At 37.1% G+C, this 20,529-nt stretch overlaps 2 protein-coding genes across 2 annotated transcripts in view; one reads left to right on the forward strand and one right to left on the reverse strand.

The window, feature by feature from the left end:
* Positions 1-1,304, reverse strand: part of SESN1 (sestrin 1) — a 117,941-nt gene extending 116,637 nt beyond the window's left edge. The window contains exon 1 of the mRNA XM_039237435.1: positions 585-1,304. Within this exon, the coding sequence (XP_039093366.1) occupies positions 585-863 (279 nt within the window). The 5' untranslated portion in view covers positions 864-1,304. The remainder of the gene's footprint in view (positions 1-584) is intronic.
* A 983-nt stretch (positions 1,305-2,287) lies between these two features.
* Positions 2,288-20,529, forward strand: part of CEP57L1 (centrosomal protein 57 like 1) — a 98,679-nt gene continuing 80,437 nt past the window's right edge. The window contains exon 1 of the transcript XR_005529341.1: positions 2,288-2,360. The gene's annotated coding sequence lies outside the window, so the exon portion shown is untranslated. The remainder of the gene's footprint in view (positions 2,361-20,529) is intronic.

Genomic DNA, 20,529 nt, shown 5'->3' on the forward strand with positions numbered 1-20,529 from the left:
GAAGATGCTAGCTTCTTTATAATACAGGCTTTATTTTATGTAATTCATTTTTTTTTTTAAAAAAGAAAGGTTGCCTTTAGAAAACAGAACCTGATATTTTTGTTTTGCTTTTAGGAACAACAGAAAATTGTTTCACCATTTATCTTGAACAAGCTAAGAAACATTTATCATTTTAGAAGCTTTTAAATGAGAAACTTTCCACACAGAATACTGTTTGTAACGATGTAAAAAGTACACTGGCTGTACTTCTAACAACATGTAAAAATGAATATAAGAAAAAGCAAGGCTTTACTTGCAACTAACTGTAACTTTCTAATATTTTTCCAGGAGGAATGCAGCTTCTGCTAAAACTCTCTAGAAAGACAATACTTATTTACTTATATTTGAAAATTGCTTTTACTCTAGTTCATCTTCTACAATTTTGGTCCCAAATTCAATATTTTACAAGCCACTCTAAATTTAAGATGTAGAACGAATTCGTAATGAGTTCACTTAACTACCTCTTAGAAGCAAATACAAAGCGAATAACTTCAAGTAAAACTGCACTGCACTATAGACAGTTGTTAATTAAAATGTTTTCTTACCTGGACGCTCTTCAAAATAAACTCACTTTTCTCTCTTACATCTTTAAAGGGACATCTCTTAGAAAGCATAAGCAGATGAGCAAGAAGCTTATTCAACCCATCCAAAGAAACAGCATTTGAGAGCCCGACTGGTGGACGAATAGGCGTCTCTTTCACCGAACGAAGATACTCGGTTTTTCTTAAAATGGTTTGCCTAATGTTTTCCAGTGCTGTCTCTCTAGTAGTTGAATCTCTACTGCACAGTCCATCCCACCTCACTTCATTCTCTCCTTCAGCCATGACAACTGGAGATTTTTCTTTGCAGTCTTCAGTTACTCTTCAGCATGTCCCCAAGAGCACTTCGTATTTTTAAAACGAGGAATGTACGAATAAAATCAGAGAAGTCGAATCGTCATGAAAACACAAATGTCCGGCTGACATTTGGAACAAGAAGTGTCTTTTATATTGATGGCTTTGGGGCGATCTGCAAGACAGAACTCACCCCTCTCCTACAAGAAGGGGCAAGTCTTGTCAAGAGACTGAAAAAAGTTCGAAAGTTGAAACCCCTGCAGCGCTGGTTTTGCTGGACAGGCAGTCTCAGGGAAGTGCTCTCCTCCGTCTCACGGGGTCAGCGGATATCCTCACGTTGTGGAGCTGTCAAATCCGTGCTCTGCCCAAAAAGGCTGGTAACAGTTGAACGCGCTCCAGCCATTCGGGGTTTTTTGTCTGGGCGGCCACCGGGTTCTCAGGAGCATTCCCACCCCGCCCCTCCTCCCGCACCAATCCCCGCCCTCTGCAGCTCCCTCCCTTCGCCTCAGCGGCCGGCCAAGAGCTGGTGGGGAAATCTCGCCAAACCCTTGCTCACTGGCCGTCGCGGCCGGAGACCCAGGCGTTCCTTGGGGGCGGCAGCCTCCGGCGGGCGCTGTCTTGGCTGCAGCATCGGAGGAAAGCGTCTCAGGCCTCGACGATTCTGGATTCCCGGGCTGACGCCACTTCTTTCCGTATCCCTGCGTCCTCGCCCACCTCCCACTAAGCCTGCAGGGCAAAGGGCTGGCCCGCAATCTCCAAACGCTGGGCTGGGCGGCGGAGCTGGCAGAGCAGCGAGGCCGGAGGTGCAAAGCCCGCCCCTTCGCCCAGCCCCATCGGTGGGGCTCGGCCCAGAGGGCGGGAGCAGGGAGGGGAGATGGGGTCCTCACCCCCCCAGCCCCTCCCCTTTCTCCGCCCGGTATAAACCAGGAGCCGCCCCTGCCCCAGCGCCCTCTTCCCCGCCCAAGCAGACGCGACCCACGGAGGCAAAGCCATTGGAAAAAGCCCCGCCCTCCCGCTGGCTACCTCCAGACCCCAAGTCCGCGCGCGGCCTCCCACTGCTGCCAGCTGCTACGCATGCGTGATGGCGAGCAGGGCGCAGGCGCTTAAGGAGCATTTTGCGTCGGGGGCGTTTTCCGTGCCCTGACGTTTGGATTCTCTGGACTGGAGAAAAGTAAGGAGGCGTTGAAGTATACTGAAACTATTACACACAAAACAAGCACGGCAAAGACAGAGGTTGTAGACTCACACCTGGAAGAAAATGAATACAAGTTTAAGATTAGCCTGAAAATAGTGATGGTCTATTACGCCAAATCCGAGATTTCAGAAGACAGGGCGTCCTCGCATTGACTTCTGGGAAATGTAGTTTTGATGCGGCCGACACAGTCTGTCGGCGATAGAAACTACAGTCCCCAGGAGCCACTGCGACATTGCCGGTAGCGGGCTTCGAATCAACGGTTTGCGCGAAGGGAGGTTGAAAGCGTCAACTTGGTGAGCACTGTAGAATTGCCTGCCACTTTTCCTTTGACAGGATTTTTCCTTCCTCCGTTTCCTCGGGGATTTTGGAGACGAAGCCATCTAGGGCTGTCCTCCGTAGTCCGGGGACTTTGTCCAGTAATCTGCGTGGGAAGGAATAGTCCGGGTGTCAAGGCCGGGGCAAGTTGGGCACGAGAAACGGTCGCAGTCCCGAGGGTCGGAGGGAGCGGCGCAAGGCCAGGCAACAAGGGTGCTGTGAACACAAGTGCGCCTTGCTGCGGACTCGCGCCGAGGGTTTTGGTATCCCCGTGCGGTTGCACTTTTGTTTGCCATTGTATAGGCGAGTTATGTGCTCAAATGCGCTCAAGTGAAATCCCAGGCAGGGCTTTGAAAGCAAGTTGTCAAATCCATTTTGTATGAGACTAAGGGGAAAGAATCCCTAGTATTCCTAGAAATGAATGTTTGCAGGCTTTGAGGATGCTCTATGAAAAAAGACCTATAAAGATATCCAACTTTTAGTATATTTAGAAGATTCAATCATTTGTTTTAAAATGACTGTTTTTAAAAAGTCATTCCTCTTGAGAAAAGTAAAGACGTGAAAGGCAGTCAATGGACTGAGGACCACATTAGATCTTAATTCTCTACATTGCAGAATAGATGTGTTTTTACAAGTTTAGCCTTGTTAGGTACTGAGTATACAACAGTGAAAAAGACACAGCCTCTATCTAGTTATAGAATCTAATGGCTAACCACACAATTACAGTACGATGTCATATCTGACTATCTAGAATGGCTAGAAAGGAGGTAGCTTAATCTTGGAAAGTCATGAAAATCTTTATACCAGGGAAAGAGGGCCAAAAGAATAGCATGTGGTGAGTCCCAAAAGCGAGAAAGATGAGATATTTTCAGGAAAATTGCAGTAAAACAAATCATATATATTTTGGGAAGGATAATATTTATGTATTGACATAATTTGAAGTTGTAAGAGACAAGTACTGAGAATTTTCCAGGTAGTTTCTGAAAATGACCTGTCCTTGAACAGATTTATAGTTTTGGTAATTAGTCTAATGTAGCCTTGGTACATTCAGTGCTACTGGTTTAAATCAGGTTCTTTTTTTTTTAACATGAACTTCTTATGAATGTGATTCAGAACAAAAAAGACATTAGTTTTTTGTCTTTTTTTTTTTTTTTTTTTTAACCTCATACTCCTTTGTCCAGCCCACAAAGACTAGGGCCATTTCTTAAATCTAGGTCCTCTTTTTACTATGTAGTTGACTATGATCTCATCCATACCCATGGTTTCACTACCACCTATGACTTTTAAATTATAGCTCCACACAGCTTTACCTTTCCAGTTTTCATATATTTATTTCCTTTTATTTCTTTATGGAATTCTCAAAAGCATCTCGAGCTCAACATGCCTAAAACCAAATGCATGGTTATCTCTAATGAACCTGATTTTTTTCCAGTGTTCCCCATTTCATTTAAGGATCCTACTATCCACTTGTGAACATTTGAAAACTACACAGTATTCTAGATTTCTTCAGTCCTTCCTATCTCTTTAGCCAATTATTACTGAGCTCTATCAATATCATTTCCCAAATATCCTCCAAATCCATCCTTTTCCCACCACCTACATAAGCAGTTTTTTCCAACATACCATAATCTCTTGCTAAGACCATTGCAATAGTGAGCATTCACACTGGCCATTCTCCCTTAGTTCTCCACACAGAAGCCATAATGATCTTTTTGAAATGCAAGTCTGACCAGATTTTCTCTTAAAATTATTCACTGATGTCTTACTATTCTTAAGGCAAGACTTCTTTGTAAAGCCTAATGTGATCTGGTCCCTTTCTACCTCTCCAGCCTCACGTCATATACCTACCACTCTCTGCCTATCTCTGCTTCAGCTGTACAGATCTTTCTTCAGTCACTGGTTCTCATGTTCCCTTTCATCCATTCACACACTCAACAAATACCTGTTGAGTATCTACTGTGCATTGGAACAATGAAGATATGTCATTGAGCACAATATACATTGACTCTTGAACAACAGGTTTGAACTGCACAGGTCCACTTAAAGTGGATTTTTTTATGTAAATACAGTACAGTACTGCAAATCTATTTTCCTTATGGCTTTCATAATAACATTTTCTTTTTTCTAGCTTACTTTATTGTAAGAATACCATATATACTACATATACAAAATGGGTGTTAATCAACTGTTAATGTTATCAGTAGGGCTTCTGATTAACAGTAGACTGTTAGTAAAGTTTGGGGGGGTGGTCAAAAGTTATATAGATTAAAAGTTATGGGATTTTTTACTTGCTGGGGAGGGGTTGGCAGTCCTAACCCCCACGTTGTTCAAGGGTCAAGTTTACAGCTGTACAAAAGTCCCTACTCTCCTAGAGCTTGCATTCTATTAAAGGGAGATCAACAATAAATATATAGTATATGTGGCAAATGAAGGCAAATGTAGTGGAGAAAAATAGGAGTAACAAGGAAAGGGACTAGGGAGTGCCAGACTGTGGGGGGCAAGGTTCACTTTTAAATATGATAGTCAGAGAAGACATAATCAAGAAGGGGACATCTAAAGGGATCTGAAGCAAGAGGAATAAGCTGTGCACATACCTCGAGGAAGAACATTTCTGTGCAGAGAACAGCCAGTGCAAAGGCCTATGGGCAGGAGCAAAGAAATAGCAGTGTAGGCTGGAACACAATGAGTGCAGGGGAGGAGGATAACATGAAGTCACAGAGGAAGGAGGTCATGTAGGTTATTGAAAGGAGTTTGACTTTTTAACATATAGGAAGCCATTGGAGGGCTTTGAGCAGATGAACTGCATGATCTGACTTTTTAAAAAATGATTACTTCTTGAAATTGTGTGGAGCATAGACCACCGGGAAACAAGTATAGAAGCAGAGACACTAGTTTTGAAGCTGAAATAATAATCCAGGCAAGAGATGATATTGGTAACTTGGACCAGGGTGATAACAGTGAAGATAGTGGGAAGAGATCATAGTCTGGATCTGTTATGATAGTATAGCCAACAGATTTTGCTGATTGGCTGTGAGGTGTGAGAATATAAGAGGCAAAGATGAGTCCGAGTTTTTAAGCTGAGCAGCTAAAAGGAAGGAATTGCCATTTAATGTCATGGGAAAGTCTCCAGATTTGTGTACAGAGGTAAAGAAGTGGGAATCAAGGGTTTTGTTTGACCAAGTAAAGTTTGAGATGCCTCTACGCTATTCAAGTAGAAGTACAGAGTAGGCAGTTGTATAAATGAGTGTCGAGATGAAGTGAAAGATCTGGTTGTAGGTAGAATATTGGATTTCACAGTAGTGTTTTAACAGCAGTTACAGCCTAAGAATAGTCACAAAAACAAGCACTCCATAGAATTTGGGTTGCGTTGGAGTTATCTGCAAAGGGCACTATGCAGGAGCAGCCACAGAGTGTGGTTTCCTAAACTCCAAGTGAAGGCAGTTAAGGAGGAGGCAATGCTAAGTATGTGAAGTGCTGCCCTGGATCAAGTGAGATAGGGATTGATAGCTGACCACTACATTTGGTAATGTGGAGGTCATTGAAAATCTTGAGAGCAGTTTTGGTGGAGGAAAGAGTATAAAAGCCAGATGGGCATTTTATTTAAAAAGGATGGGAGAACTGGAGACAGTATGGATACAGCGCCTCTGGTACTATTTTCTTTGTCCAGACTGTGTTAGCCTGTCTTTGACTACCCTTTTTTTAGAAGTTAGCTCAAATACCACTTTTCTCTGAGTTTTCCTTATCTGCTTAAATGCCCCTATCATAAATACTTTTATTTTACCATGTGTTTTTACTTGCTAATGAGTTACAAATGTAGTTGTATAACGGTGTGTGATAATTTTATTGAAGTGTATCTGCTTCTAAAGTTTAAGCACAGAAGAGCGGTGATTGTGCCAATTTTTTGCTCATCATCTCCTGCTCCAAGTACAGTGCTTGGCATCTAACATGAACTTAGTACATATTTGATGCATAAATGGAAGACAAATGTAATGTCACAGAATTTTCAAAGGCATTGCATATTTACCTGTTTACAAAAACACAAGATAATTGATAGAAGGTACTTTATAATGAAAACGTTTTAGGAAATTTGTCTTAAAAAAGAGCAGGACTTCTGCTGTGAGTGAATTGCAGTGATCACCCTCATGAAATTGAATTTGCTAGCATTTTTACTATACTCCTGCATACCTCAAGTTGTTGCAAGATAATAAAGCATATATATAGAGTATAGTATATGTAGAGAAGTTGCTGCTTTAAATGAATGATGGTTTAGTCCAGGAAAAAGCTGACTGGCTGGTCTCCCAAGAGTCCTTTATTTTGACATTCGTTGATGAATTTACTATTAAAAAAAAATCACTCCTAAGTTTTATGGTCTTAGAAACACAGTCTTGCTGAGTGTACCAGGAGTACCAGAGTTCCTGGGTTGACTACTATCCAGATGGTGAAGAGTAACTCCTTCTGTTAATTAGAGTAGGGAATACACTATTAATTCCAGTCGTGGGATGAGAAGATACTGAGTCCAGGTTTGGACATGTTAATCATCTTGTTTGAAGGACTTAAGACTCATAGAGGTGAACAGTACCTAGTACTGCTTCTGAACAACTTTTCTGTGTGAAACATTAACAGTTGTTGAGAGATGTAGCTATATATTCAAATAGTGAGAAGAGCATGGACCTCAGAGCCTCAGACTCTTGGGGCTGAATCCCAAGTCTGCTTTTTATTAGGAGTGTGAATTTGGCCAATTTTTTTCAACGCCCTAACTTTGGATGTGGGAGATGAGATAGCCTTGGTGTTCTTATCTGTACAGGGAAGAGAATTACCTAATTCCTACAACTGTTGTGAAGATTTAATGAGAACATATATAAAGTTTTTAGATTAACATGGTATATATTGGTACTCAAGAAACAGTATCTTTTAAAATAATCATCATAAAGTAATATTTGTCCTTCAGTTTGAGATTAATGAAATGTTTATAAAGTACTTTGTAGTTGAACTGAAGAGTGCATTTTGTATAATCGTATTATTGCTGACATTCTGTAAGATTTTATAATGAGATCCTTGAATTATATTTCATTTTTCTCAAATTTGCAATTTAATTTTAATAATATTTTGTTTTTTATAGGTAAAGAAGCTGAGGCCCAGAGAGTTTAAATAACTTGCCTCAAAACACATAAGGCAGTAAGTAAATAGCAGAGCCAAAAGTGGAAACCACACCTATCTGCCTCCTAACAAAACTCATGTTCTTAACTTCTTTACAATGCTTTATCACTCACCCCAAGAGAGTAGGTATTCAGTAAATGAGAACTTAAGTGCAGTCACTTTTTTCTCATGACAACTTAGGGTGTGGGGGGAGTGTACCAACTATAGAGCTTAAATACCTAGTTAGAGCTCAAATGTTCATTCTTCTGCCTTCCCCAAAGAAAGGCTTTCTGCCCTCTTACAGTGCCATCTCATCAGCTCTCATTGCTTAGCCTCTTCTTTATATGTGTATTTAAAATGGAAGAATCAAAACTTAAACCGAATTTTAAAAAAAATTTTTTAAGTAAAAAAAATTTTTTTTTTAATTTTTTAATGTTTATTTCGGGGGATGGCGTGGGAAGGGACAGAGAGAGATGGAGACATAGAATCTGAAGCAGGCTCCAGGCTCTGAGCACAGAGCCTGACACAGGGCTTGTACTCACCAGCTGTGAGATCACAACCTGAGCTGAAGTTGGTGGCTTAACAGACTGAGCCACCCAGGTGCCCTTTAACCTGAATTCCTTATTCTTTGTACCCTTATTGTGTTTAGTGTCCTACAGTGTCAGAAATCTCAAAGGTCTGACTTTTAAATGTAGCTTGATTCAAGTATGAACAGGGTTAGTATTAACAACTACCAATATCCATTACATCCCTATTTTTGATGTTTATTCACAATAACAGATTGCAGCTGTGGCTCATAATTTTCTGTGTAACTTTTGTCAAGTCTTTTGGTCTTTCTGGGCGTCAGAGTCATCATCTGTGAAATGAAGGCAGTTGGAGTAGATTTTCTTTTTTTATCTAAAGCCCGTAATTTGTATTAGGGTTCACTCTTGTGTTGTACATTCAAAGGGTTTTGACAAATGCATAATGTCATGCACCCACCCTTGCAGGATCATATAGAATAATTTCATACCCTCCAAAATTTCCTGTGTTCCATCTATTTATGCCTCCCTCCCTCTCCCTGAAACCTGGCAACCACTGCTCTTTTCACTGTCCTATAGTTTTGTCTTTTCCAGAATGTTCTATGGTTGGAATTACACAGTATGTAGCCTTTTCATACTGCTTCTTTTACTTCGCAATATGCCTTTTAGTTTCCTCCGTGTCTTTTTATGGCTTGGTAGCTCATTTCTTTTTATCACTGAATAATATTCTATTGTATGACTATACCACAGTTTGTCTATTCACCTTTTGAAGGACATCTTGATAACTTCTAGTTTGGGGAAGTTATGAATAAAGCTGCCTGATTTATTTGTATGCAGTTTTTTTTTGTGGACATAGTTTTCAACTTATTTGAATAAATAATTAGTAACATCATTGCTACATTGTATGGTGATTTTTTTAAGTTTATTTATTTTGAGAGAGAGAGAGAGAGCATGCACCTCTGTGTCCTAATGCAAGCAGGAGAGGGGCAGAGAGAGAGAAGGAGAGAGAGAATCCCAATCAGGTTCCAAGTTGTCAGCACAGAGCCTGACCTGGGGCTCAAATTACATGAACTGTGAGATCCTGACCGGAGCCAGTATCAAGAGTCAGTTGTTTAACCTAACCTGACTGAACCACCCAAGTGCCCCACATTGCATGGTAATCTTCTGTTTAGCTTTTTAATAAATTCCTAGGACTCTTCCAAAGTAGCCATACCATTTTGCATTTTTGTTAGCAATGAATGACAGTTCCTGTAGCTCCACATCCTCACTAGCTCGGTGTTGTCAGTGTTTTGGATTTTAGCCATTCTAGTAAATGATGGTATCTCATTTTAATTTGCAATTGTATAATATAGTATTGAGCATTTATTCATATTATTATCATATTCTTATTTTGCACCTGTATTTATCTTCTTTTGGTGAGGTGTCTGTTCACATCTTTTGCCCATTTTGAAGTTGGGTGGTTCCTTTTTTTTATTATTGAGTTTAAAGAGTTGCTTGTATATTTAGACACAAGTTCTTTATCAGATATGTGTTTTGCAAATATTTCTCAGTCTGTGGCTTATCTTTTCATTCTCTTGACAGTGTCTTTTGCAAAGCAGTTTTAAATTTTAAATAACAGGGCAAACTTGTTAGTGTTTCTTTCATGTATTGTGCTTTTTGGCGTTGTATGTAAAATGTCATTGTCCAAACTAAGGTCACCCTCATTTTCTGCTATGTTAGTCTTCTAAACAAGTTATAGTTTTGTATTTTACCTACAGGCTTATGATCTATTTTGAGTTAATTTTTGTGAAAGGTATAATGTCTGTGTCAAGATTTGTTTATATTTTCATTAATAAAGTGTCTGCTAGCTCTGAAATTATTATTTTGATCAATAATACTAAAAGGTAAAAAAACTTTAAAAAATAGTATACTGAATATTTACAACCATATAAGTGTTTTTCTTCAAAACTATTACTTCAAAGAGAGGCTTGAAGTCAGCCCAAGGATTGGGTCAAGGAGAGGAGCACATTAGGAGATGGGACTAACAGTTCCAGTTCAGTGCTTCTTTACTGTTATCTGTTGTTAACATGTGCAGTTGTATTTGTGGTTATTTGTCCACATTGCCATCTCTTTGCTACTTTTCTACCTGGTCATACGGGTTTGCAAAAATCCATCTTATGATTTCTTCCCAGTAGTTTTACCTTTCTATACCATGAAACACTGAAGCCATCTGAACCTTAAGTATCTCCTTATGTAATGACTGGCTTGATCTAAGTTTGTAAAGGAAATTATCCTAATTATCTTCTGTTTAGTAACATAAACAGTTTTGGCTCCAAATGCTTATTTAGTCTTTCTTTTCCTTCTTTTTCTTTTTTAAGTAACAGATAAAAATGGAATTTTACTGTTTTTTATTAGAGTAACATTATTGCATTGCACATTATGCTTTTAGAGGTAGACCTGCCATGAGGGATTGACAATAAAATTGTTGACCTTCTTAACGTGCATTTACAGTGATCACATCAGATATAAGAAGTACATATTCTCATTGTGTTAATTGTCTGTGTGACTTGAATTGCATAATTAATCAAAAGCCCAGCATGATATTATGAATTCATGGAAAGTGTGTATTATTACCTAGGAGATTAATGCAGTTCCTTAAATTTTCTGTTCATTACCTCTTACTGACTTAGATTTGTAAAAGGCTATAAAGATAATTAAATTAGATGCTAATTTGTGACTGCTGTTGTACAGTCCTATCACAAAATCACTCCCATTTCATGGAAAAAAAAAAAAAAAGAAAAAGAAATAAAAGGAGAGTGGTGAAGGGGAGTCACAACAGTGCAAGAAAGGTTTTTTTTTTCCCAGAAATTAATTTTGTAATTGAAAAAGGATATATTCATTATGAATCTAATAAGTAAAGTAAGGCTTTCACTAAGTGAATTCGATCTTCATGTCTGGCCCTGTGCTGACAGTGGGTAGCCTGCTTAGAATTCTCTTTTTCTCTCTCTCTCTCTGCCCCTCATCTGCTTATTCTTATTTTTCCTCTCTCTCAAAATAAATAAACAATAAAAAAATTTTTTAAAGGAGACTTCCTTTTAAAAAAAATTTAAAGATTGTAGTGTTCATATATTTAAGCTCACGAACTGTGAGATCATGACCTAAGCCTGTATCAAGAGTTGGATGCTTAACTGAGCCACTCAGGTACCCCATAAAGGAAGTCTCTTTCTTTTTCTTCCTTTACCCTCCTGTACTGGGAATATGAATTTCTGTGTTTGCAACAGGATGTTTTAGACTATTTGCTCTTTTTCTGTAATCACTTTTTATTTTATATTATCAATTACATACATTGTAATTTTTTTATAGTTGTCTCCTCTGTAGAACTGCTTTGAAGATTCTATATATAAATATTACCTGAAATCTGTTCTGTGAAATGCTAATTTCTCCAGAGGATCTCCCAAAAAGGTTTCTGTTGTAAATAAGTTTGGGAAGTGCATGGTTTATCGCTGTTCTAGAAATTCACAATGATAGTAGTAGAATATTAAATATACTGACAAAACTTGCAGGTTAAGAAGTTGGTTAATTTTGTTTTACCCATTTCCCCAGATTTATGTGCCTGGAATCTATTTAATTTAAGGAGTGACTTCAATGAATATCTTTTGAAACTAGTATTTTGGTAAATATTGTTTATTAGTATGAATCTTTAGTGAGTGGTAGATCTATAATCTTAAAATATTGAATAAATATATTTCTTTTTCTTTAAGTCAAGTTATCTTTATAATTTCTTTTTTTCCTATACAGCATGGATCATCCCCTCTTCCTCAGACCAAAGGGTTTTATTCATTTAGCTCATCTTTATTGAGCACATACTAGAACTATAAAGATAAATAAAGTTCTGGCTCTTGAAGACCAAAGACCCTGATTTGATAGAGCAAGGGAGTCATCTGTAAGGGATACTCCCTATATCTTTAAGTAATTTTAGAGATCCATGATCAGCACTTTACATTTACTTATTGAATAGCATGAGAAAAGTGTTCTTAAGTATATTTTTCTAAAGATTTTATTCACTGAATCTAAGATACCAAAGATTATAAGGCACAGCATTGCTCTGTGTACCACAATGAAAGTAAACATGTTGCCAAATATAATTTAAAGGTGAATTTTGATATCAGAGAAGTAAAATGTATGTAATGTATTTGTGAATAAATGTTAACTCTTAGACTTAAATGTATTTTGTTTTATGTATTTTTCTACTATATTAATTGATTTGAGGGCGACAAATGTATTTTGAATGACTACCATGAAAGTCCAGTGGTTAATAGAATAATGAATAAGGTATGGTCCCTTGTTCTAAAGGAACAATAGAGGAAGACAGATGTGTGCAGACTTTTCTAAAATGAAATTATTTTTGTTAAAGCAACTAAATTACAAACTGTAATGAGTACATTGAAGAAAATGCTAAATTAGTGACAGCTGATAGCTTTGTAGCAGTTTTACATTACCAGCTTCAAAAACCATCTAGTGTTTTTTTTTTTTTTTATTCTTTTGTTGTCAGAGGCAGATGAGGGGTTAGTGAATAGGAGGTAGAAATGTAAAGAAATATTTATTTGGGAGTATATATGTGTATGTTTTTTTAAAGGAGAGAATAGAGTTTGTTTTAAAGATGTTTTATGTTCTTCTCAGTTGTTTTCTCCACAGGAGGTCTATTTCAAGGGAAAACAATTCTGATAGTTGTAATGTTTGTTTGCTTTGGAAATTTTACAAATTGAATTATACTCAGCCAAACATATTTCTCTGTGTGTGGATTTATTTACATGAGGGAAAAGTGTTAACCTTAAGTTAGCATATGTCTGTTAACAGCTGTATTGGTTGGTCTGCCTACTTTCAGTGGATGCACTTAGGGAATGCAAGCTTATTTTAATTTTGGCTTAAATAAATAGCATTAAGAAAATTAATCTATTAATTTTTTTTATCTGAGTATAAACATAGGGCAAGTTGGATTAACTATGATTTGTGGAAAGCAGTGCAGAAACAGAAAGGGCACCACATTTAGAGTCTAGAGATCTGAGTTTGAATTCTGTTTTTGCCACTTATTAGACGTGTGACCTTAGGCAAGTCACTCAATCTTTTTGCCTTGGTTTTCTCTTGAATGACTATGATGATAGTATAATACTTTGTAAGGCTAAGTTAAAATTTGATGTATAAAGGTTTTGTAAATTATAATAGTACTCAAGTATTAGTTGATATTGCTTTTAGTAGTGATATACCTTTTGCAGAACTGAGTTTTGATTTATCTGTATTTATGTGAACTTTAGTCAAAAAAAGGAATGTAAATTTGTTTTAGGTATTTCCTAGAATCTCATTTTCTCCCTATTAAGCATTTCAGAGATACTTCTATTTACAGTGTAGTAGGGATATTGATAAATATATTATCTTTATATGTGTACTTTTTTTTTTTAATCCAGGTCAGATTGTTTCAAAGCTTTAATAAGCTAACCAAGGGAAACTTTCTCTGAAACACAGTATTATAGACTGGAAAAATACTTGCAAAATATAGTGAGATTTTTGAACTTTAGGATCTGTGTTTCAGTCTAAGCAAAGTTCCAGTGATGTCGTAATTTAAAACAGCTCCAGGCAATTTGACAATATGTGTCGGAACCGTTAAGACTGTCTTCAACCTAAAAATATCATTTCTAGACTTTATCCTGATGAAAAAAAGTTGTACTTTATGTAAATTTTCACCTACTGCTATTAAGAAAATACTTTAAGGGTGTCTGGGTGGCTCAGTTGGTTGAGCAACTGACTTCAGCTCAGGTCATGATCTCATGGTTCGTGGGTTCAAGCCTGGCGTTGGGCTGTGTGCTGACATCTCAGAACCTGGAGCCTGCTTCAGATTCTGTGTCTCCCTCTGTCTCTGCCCCTTACCTGCTTGTTCTCTCTCTCTCTCTCTCAAAAAATAAACATTAAATTTTTTTATTTTTATTTAAATAATAAAAATTGTTTATTTAAGAGGCAACAAAATATTAGTAATTTTAACAGTCTGAGACTGGTAGCCATATTTATAGGGATTTTATTTTCTTCTGTAATTCCCAAATTTTGTAGATGAGCATGTATTACTTTTGCAATAAGGAAATATGTATATAAATACATATATACATAATATAAAAATATATTTTTCCTTATCAAACCTCTTTCTAAACTCTCAGCTAGCATAGTGAAGTATCATAGATTTATATATAATGTAAATAAAAGAAACTGTATGCAGTATTCATGTACCTAAGAATATTGTCAGTGGTTGAACCTATTTCAAATGTCTTCAGCTGTACCTTTTGGTTTTGCCATGCTAGAACCCTACTCTGTCTTTTGATGGGCTGTAATTTGCAGCTGATAGGAAGTTTTTAGCTAAAGGGTGAAAGTTGGTCGTATTAAAGGAGGCTACGTCTTTTAGCCAGGCTTGTTCTTGGTTGGACAGGCAAACTTGGCCAACTGTCATGATGAAATCAGCACTGAATGGTCAGCCACACTTTTTGTGAGGCACAAATTTCTACTAGTTTAAAGCAAGTTCACAGCCCTGAGTTGTTTAGGCATTTCAGTTTTTTCCCCTAAGACTATGACCTTTTTCTCTTTTCAGTTCCATCTCTTAGCAAAAACACTGGCACAATTTAGACACTCAGCAAGTACTATTGGAATTAAAATTAAATGAAAACTGAAAAATGCTGATTCTTAACATTAGCTTTACTGAAAGGTCATCTCAATTTTAAATGAAGCAAACTACACAGACACAGTCACAGGCAGCCTCTGTTTGGATGCAAGGGACGGTCATAGGAGTAATAAAGAGCCCATGTTTAGCCATCATAGGGTCTTTTCTATGCCACTTGTATTTTGGATGTTAGGGGTACAATGGAAGGTCCTCAGCACTTTCAGCATTTAGCACTGTCAGCTAAAAGTAAAGAATGTACATTGAAAACTGATGAAGAACTAGAACATTTAAGAGGAGGCTAATACAAATTTTCATAGGTGCATTTTAAGTAAAATATGTTTTGATTATCTTAGTTAAGCTTCACCTAGGCAGGAAAATCAGGTTTTGTCCTTTTGCCCTCTGTGCTGTTCAACAACATATGCTATTTCTCAAGTTAAGACCTTAGCAGCTGTGCCAACAAGTCTGGTTTGAAAAAAAAGTAAGGGCTCAGTGGTGTCTCTTTACATATCAGCCTGTCAACAACTCTGTCCATCAGTAGATCACTTCAGCCCTTTAGAACAGTTGTTCACTTCAAATAAATGGATCAGAAGTTGGTGTAGTTAAGATACTGCAGCTTGCTAATAGGAATAAGAATCGGAATTATGGGGGTACCTGGGTGGCTCAGCTGGTTAAGCCTCTTGATTTCAGCTCAGGTCATGATCTGTGATTCATGAGATGGAGCCTCACGTTGGGTTCTGTGCTGACAGTGTGGAATCTGCTTAGGATTCTCTCTCTCCCTCTCTCTCTCTCTCTCAAAATAAGTAAATAAACACTTTTTAAAAAAAGAATTGGAATTATGAATATGGATTTCTGAATGCCAAGGAGAGCAATGTTATGACAAACCTAGGTGTTTGTGGTTTTTTGAAGGAATAACTCCGACACTACTGTTAGTGACTAGAATGCCCTTTTGTCTGAAAGGCATGAACAGCTTCCTTTTACTTTATATTGAGATGACTTGTCAGTAGGATTTATCTTGGAGCTCTATATGGCTTTTAATTCATTTCAGTTTAGCAAGCATTTATTAAGTATTGAATTAAGTGCTAAGGTTACAAAGATGAAGGAAACTTGATTCCTGTCCTTAGGGTTTGCTGTTTAGGGAAAAAACATGAACAGACGATTTCAATATAATAAGCTTGCAAGAGCAGTCTGGGTCACCTAGTCAGTGGTGGTAAAGATGGGATAGTATAGTTAATTCAAGAAGTGTTTTAGGTGTTGAATCCTTGGGGCTTGAGCATTTGAGAGGAGGGGGATGATACTATTAACTGATTAAAAATGCAGGAAAACAGTTTTTAGGGGGAAGATGATATATTAAATTTTGGGTATGAGTTTGAGGGACTTTTAGGACATTCAAATGGATATGAACTCTTAAAATTCAGAGAAATGGTAACCAGTACTTGATTAAAAAATAATCATCTTGGGCAGAAATAAAGAACAAATAAATCAGAACAGCCCCCAAAGTAGATCGTCTCTTGGGAAGGGCTGGGCATAGAGAATGTATTAGTTTTACAAATTGGGCTTGTACTGTAGCAGTATAAAGTTACTATGTAAGTAGGTTAAATATTGTGGGGAATGGAGCATCTACTTTATGAAAAGTCATCTTGTAGGCTATTTATGGATAACCTATTTGGAGACTTTGGTATATAATATGGCATAATATTAAGACATTACTGGATATAATTTAGGTTTTGATAGTTCAAAAGGATTTTAGGATTTTGTGGTTTCTCAGCATCATTATGCACATCAGTGATTATACTGACAATATTTTGGATGTGTATCCAAAATGTAAATTAGATATCAGGAATAACTGAGATTTGACAGATGGTAGCTACAGTTGTGGTGAACATAGCATAATGTGTAAACTTGTTGAATCACTATTCATCACAATTTATGTTGTAAATCTGAAACTAATGTAATGTTGTGTGTCAACTATACTTTAAAAAAAAAAATCAAACCAGGAAGGAAAAAAAAAAAAAAAAAAAGCTTTACTGAGTGCTTGCTGTGAGCCAACCTGTATTCTGAGAACTTTATACTGATTACATTATATATAAGTCTCTGAAATAGAAAATCTTAATATTCCCATTTTGTAGATGGGGAAAAACACAGAAATCTTAAGAAACTTGCCTCAGATTTCATATGATTTATTCCCAGGGTGTCTTGCTGCAGAGCACACCCCTTAATCACTATGCGTACTACTTTATCAAATAATATAGATTCTAGGTACATTTCCTTATAAGAGAGAATGGAAACATGAAATGCATTATATGAACAAAGTCCCTACAATGGTAACATTACTAGAAATGTAAAGTTATATAAGAACTTAAGGAATAGTTCATCATCAATAATATACATTTTCTTTAAAGAGGAATTATACTGCAAATCTAACAAGTCAGAAGAATTAGGGAAATATAAATACAGAAAGTTGAATTATTACAGTAGTGAAGGGAAGAGTTTATGTGAGAGATTAATATTTGTAATAGCTAATTGGTAAGGAAACTGAAACTACAAGAAAAGAATGAATTTTTTTATTATCACTGCTACTTTCCACTACTGTATATTTACATAATACTATATATTTTTCACAACTAAGAGAAAGGAAATGATATAACTATTACCTGCTATATAAGTGTCAGAAACAGGAAAAAATCTAGGTCTTCTGATTCAACCCAGACCCCTCTCCATTATGTCATATTCCTTAGTGAAATCTTGCAGATCAAGTCAAGTCCTCAAATCTATAGACATGGAGGGGAAATACCTAAGAAAAGAGTTTACTCTCATCACTAAATCCAAGAGAACAGCAACAGTTTAAAAGGATGTAATGGTAGGGAATGAACCCGTGGTGTTGCAATCAAAAAGATAAGCGTGCATCTAGAATCTGATGAATATTTTCCTCTGTTGCCTGCTGACTGATGTATAGAACAGGAGAGTTGCTAAAGAAAAGTATATAGGTATATAAATAATTTTCTTTCCAATCTCAAGACACTGTTGATATTATCTTCAGAGAAGGGGAAGCAGTAGACATGGTTGGTAATCAGGAGTCTAAGAGTAGATAGAAAATATTTTACTTTTTATTTTGTGCTTTTCTATGCTGTTTAAGTTTTATTACCTGTGGATATATGACCATTTAGAAAAAATATTAATAGCAGCTTCTGTATAGTGGGATTATAGTCCACTTTAAAATTTTTAATTAAATATTATATAGTACACAAACTATATTAACAGGTTTCATCTGAAAAGTTCCTACCTAGTAGGCTGATAGTGAGAGAGTGGATTTTCCATAAGATCCACCTAGAAACTATTTTTATAACATGGTTAGAACAGCAGTGGCACTATAAAACCAATATTCCCTTGTTTCTGTGGAAAAGCGAATATTAAATCATAGATAAAGATGTGGGATACTTCATTTTCCACGGTCTTAGAAAATCCCAATACTCATATTCATGCATACAAGTCCACATTTGTTCCTGGGGTAGGAAACAGTTTTCCTGAGTGAAAAAGATGCTCTGGCAGAGTGTGGCAAGAGTGGGAATCACATTTGAATTCTTCTATCAGTTGCTCTAGATATAGGACTGTGCTATGAGAGTGACTTTGAGGACCTTTACCCACTAAAAGTAGGAAGAAGCTAGCAGTGGTTGGTTGAATAACTGGTTCCTTTGTTAAAAAAAACTGGGAGGACACCTAGGTGGCTCAGTCAGTTAAGTACCCGACTCTTAATTTCAGCCCAGGTTATTAAATCTTGCAGTTCATGAGTTCAAGCCCCACACTGGGCTCTGTGCCGGGCACAGAGCCTGCTTGAGATTCCCCCTTGCTCCCTTTCCCTCTGCCCCTCCCCTGCTTGCACTCATTTTTCTCTCAAAATAAATAAATAAACATTAAAAAAATTTTAATTAGGAACTCCTCACAGGGATAAGTTTGTGCTTATTGTCTAAAGCCATTTTAGTCTTCAAACGATGTTTAGATAATAGAATAATAGATGCTTGCTATGTAGTGAAATTGCATGTGAACAGGGGAGGCACAGAGAAAGGCAGGCACAAAATCTGAAGCAGGCTCCAGGCTTTAAGCTGTCAGCACAGAGCCCGACATGGGGCTCAAACCCACGAACTACAAGATCATGACCTGGGCTGAAGTCAGATACTCCATCAACTGAGCCACCCAGGCACCCCTGTTTCAGCTTTATATGATAGATCTCCTTTTTTTTTTTTTTTTTTTTGTAGTACATAAAAGGGCAATGCATCTTATAATACATGGTGGCTTAGATTTGAGAAAAGACACCTCAGATACTTGGTGAGGCCTTTACTTACCATCCTTCTTCAGAACTTGTTTATTCTTACTGTAGAAACATTTCTAATAAACTTAATGTCATTGTTACACATTTCTTTGTTCATTTCTCTTCAGTGATCTTCAAACTTCAATTTGCATAAGAATCAATTGACAAGTGAAAACTATATATTTCTTGGCCCAGAGATTCTGTTTATGTGGACCTGGGTGATGCCCTCTAATCTTCACTTTTAATAAAAACTCTCAAGGTATTCATACCTAAGTGAATGAAGGACCACACTTAGAGAAAAACTACCTGCATACTCTCTATCTAAGTGAAAACTCATGATTTCAGCTTTCGTATGTATTAATTGATGACCTCCACATTTTTGTGTTTAGTCTAAACCATTTCTCCTGGATGCCAAATTCATTTATACAACTGACATGTCTCTATTAAAGTTAGAATTCACTCTGACCCAGGCTACCTGGGTTCAAGTCCCTACTCAACCACTTAATAGTTGTGTGACCTTGGGCAAAGTTAGTTAGCTTCTCAGGCATCTCAGAGGGTTGCCTTGATGATTTTGTAGATCTGTACATATGAAGTTCTTTGACCAGGGTCTGGTACATGATAAGCTCAGTGTGTTACCTCTTTTTATGTTATTCCTCCACAAGCACCTCAAACATGTTTAAAATTAATCTTTTGTTTTTAATTTAAATTTTAGTTAAGTTCTAGCCAATCTCCCACCCCTCCCCTCCATCAACCCTCAGTCTGATTTCTATCATTGAGTCTCAGGTCTTTGTTTCCCTCTCTCCCCTTTCCTCCCTTCCCATATGTTCATCTATTTTGTTTCTTAAATTCCACATATGAGTGAAATCATATGATATTTGTCTTTCTCTGACTGACTTTGCTTAGCATAGTACATTCTAGTTCTGTCCATATCATTGCAAATGGCAAGATTTCACTCGCTTTGATGGCTGAGTAATATTCCATTATTCCATTATGTGTGTATAAACAATATAAACATTGAGGTACGCCTTTGAATCTTTATTTTTGTATCCTCTAGTTAAGTAGCTAGGAATGCAATTGCTGGATCATAGGGTGGTTCTATTTTTAGGTTTTTGAGGAACCTCCATTCTTTTCTCCAGAGTGGCTGTACCAGTGTGCATTCTTACCAACAGGGTAAGAGAGTTCTCCTTTCTCCATTTTGTAGCCAACATCTGTTGTTTCTTGTGTTGTTAATTTTAGCTGTTCTGACAGGTGTGAGGTGGTATCTCATCGTGGTTTTGATTTGTATTTCTCTGATGATGAGCGATGTCGAACATCTTTTCATGTGCCTGTTAGCCTTCTATATATCTTCTTTGGAAAAGTGTCTGTTCAAGTTGTCTGCCCATTTATTAACTGGGTTATTTGTTTTTTAGGTGTTGAGTTTGATAAAGTCTTTAAAGATTTTAGATAATAACCCTTTATCAGATATCTTCTCTCATTCCATAGGTTGCCTTTTAATTTTGTTGATTATTTCC

This window comes from Hyaena hyaena, unplaced genomic scaffold (genome assembly GCF_003009895.1).
Source record: "Hyaena hyaena isolate Hyena2069 unplaced genomic scaffold, ASM300989v1 scaffold_123, whole genome shotgun sequence".
NCBI lineage: Eukaryota > Metazoa > Chordata > Mammalia > Carnivora > Hyaenidae > Hyaena > Hyaena hyaena.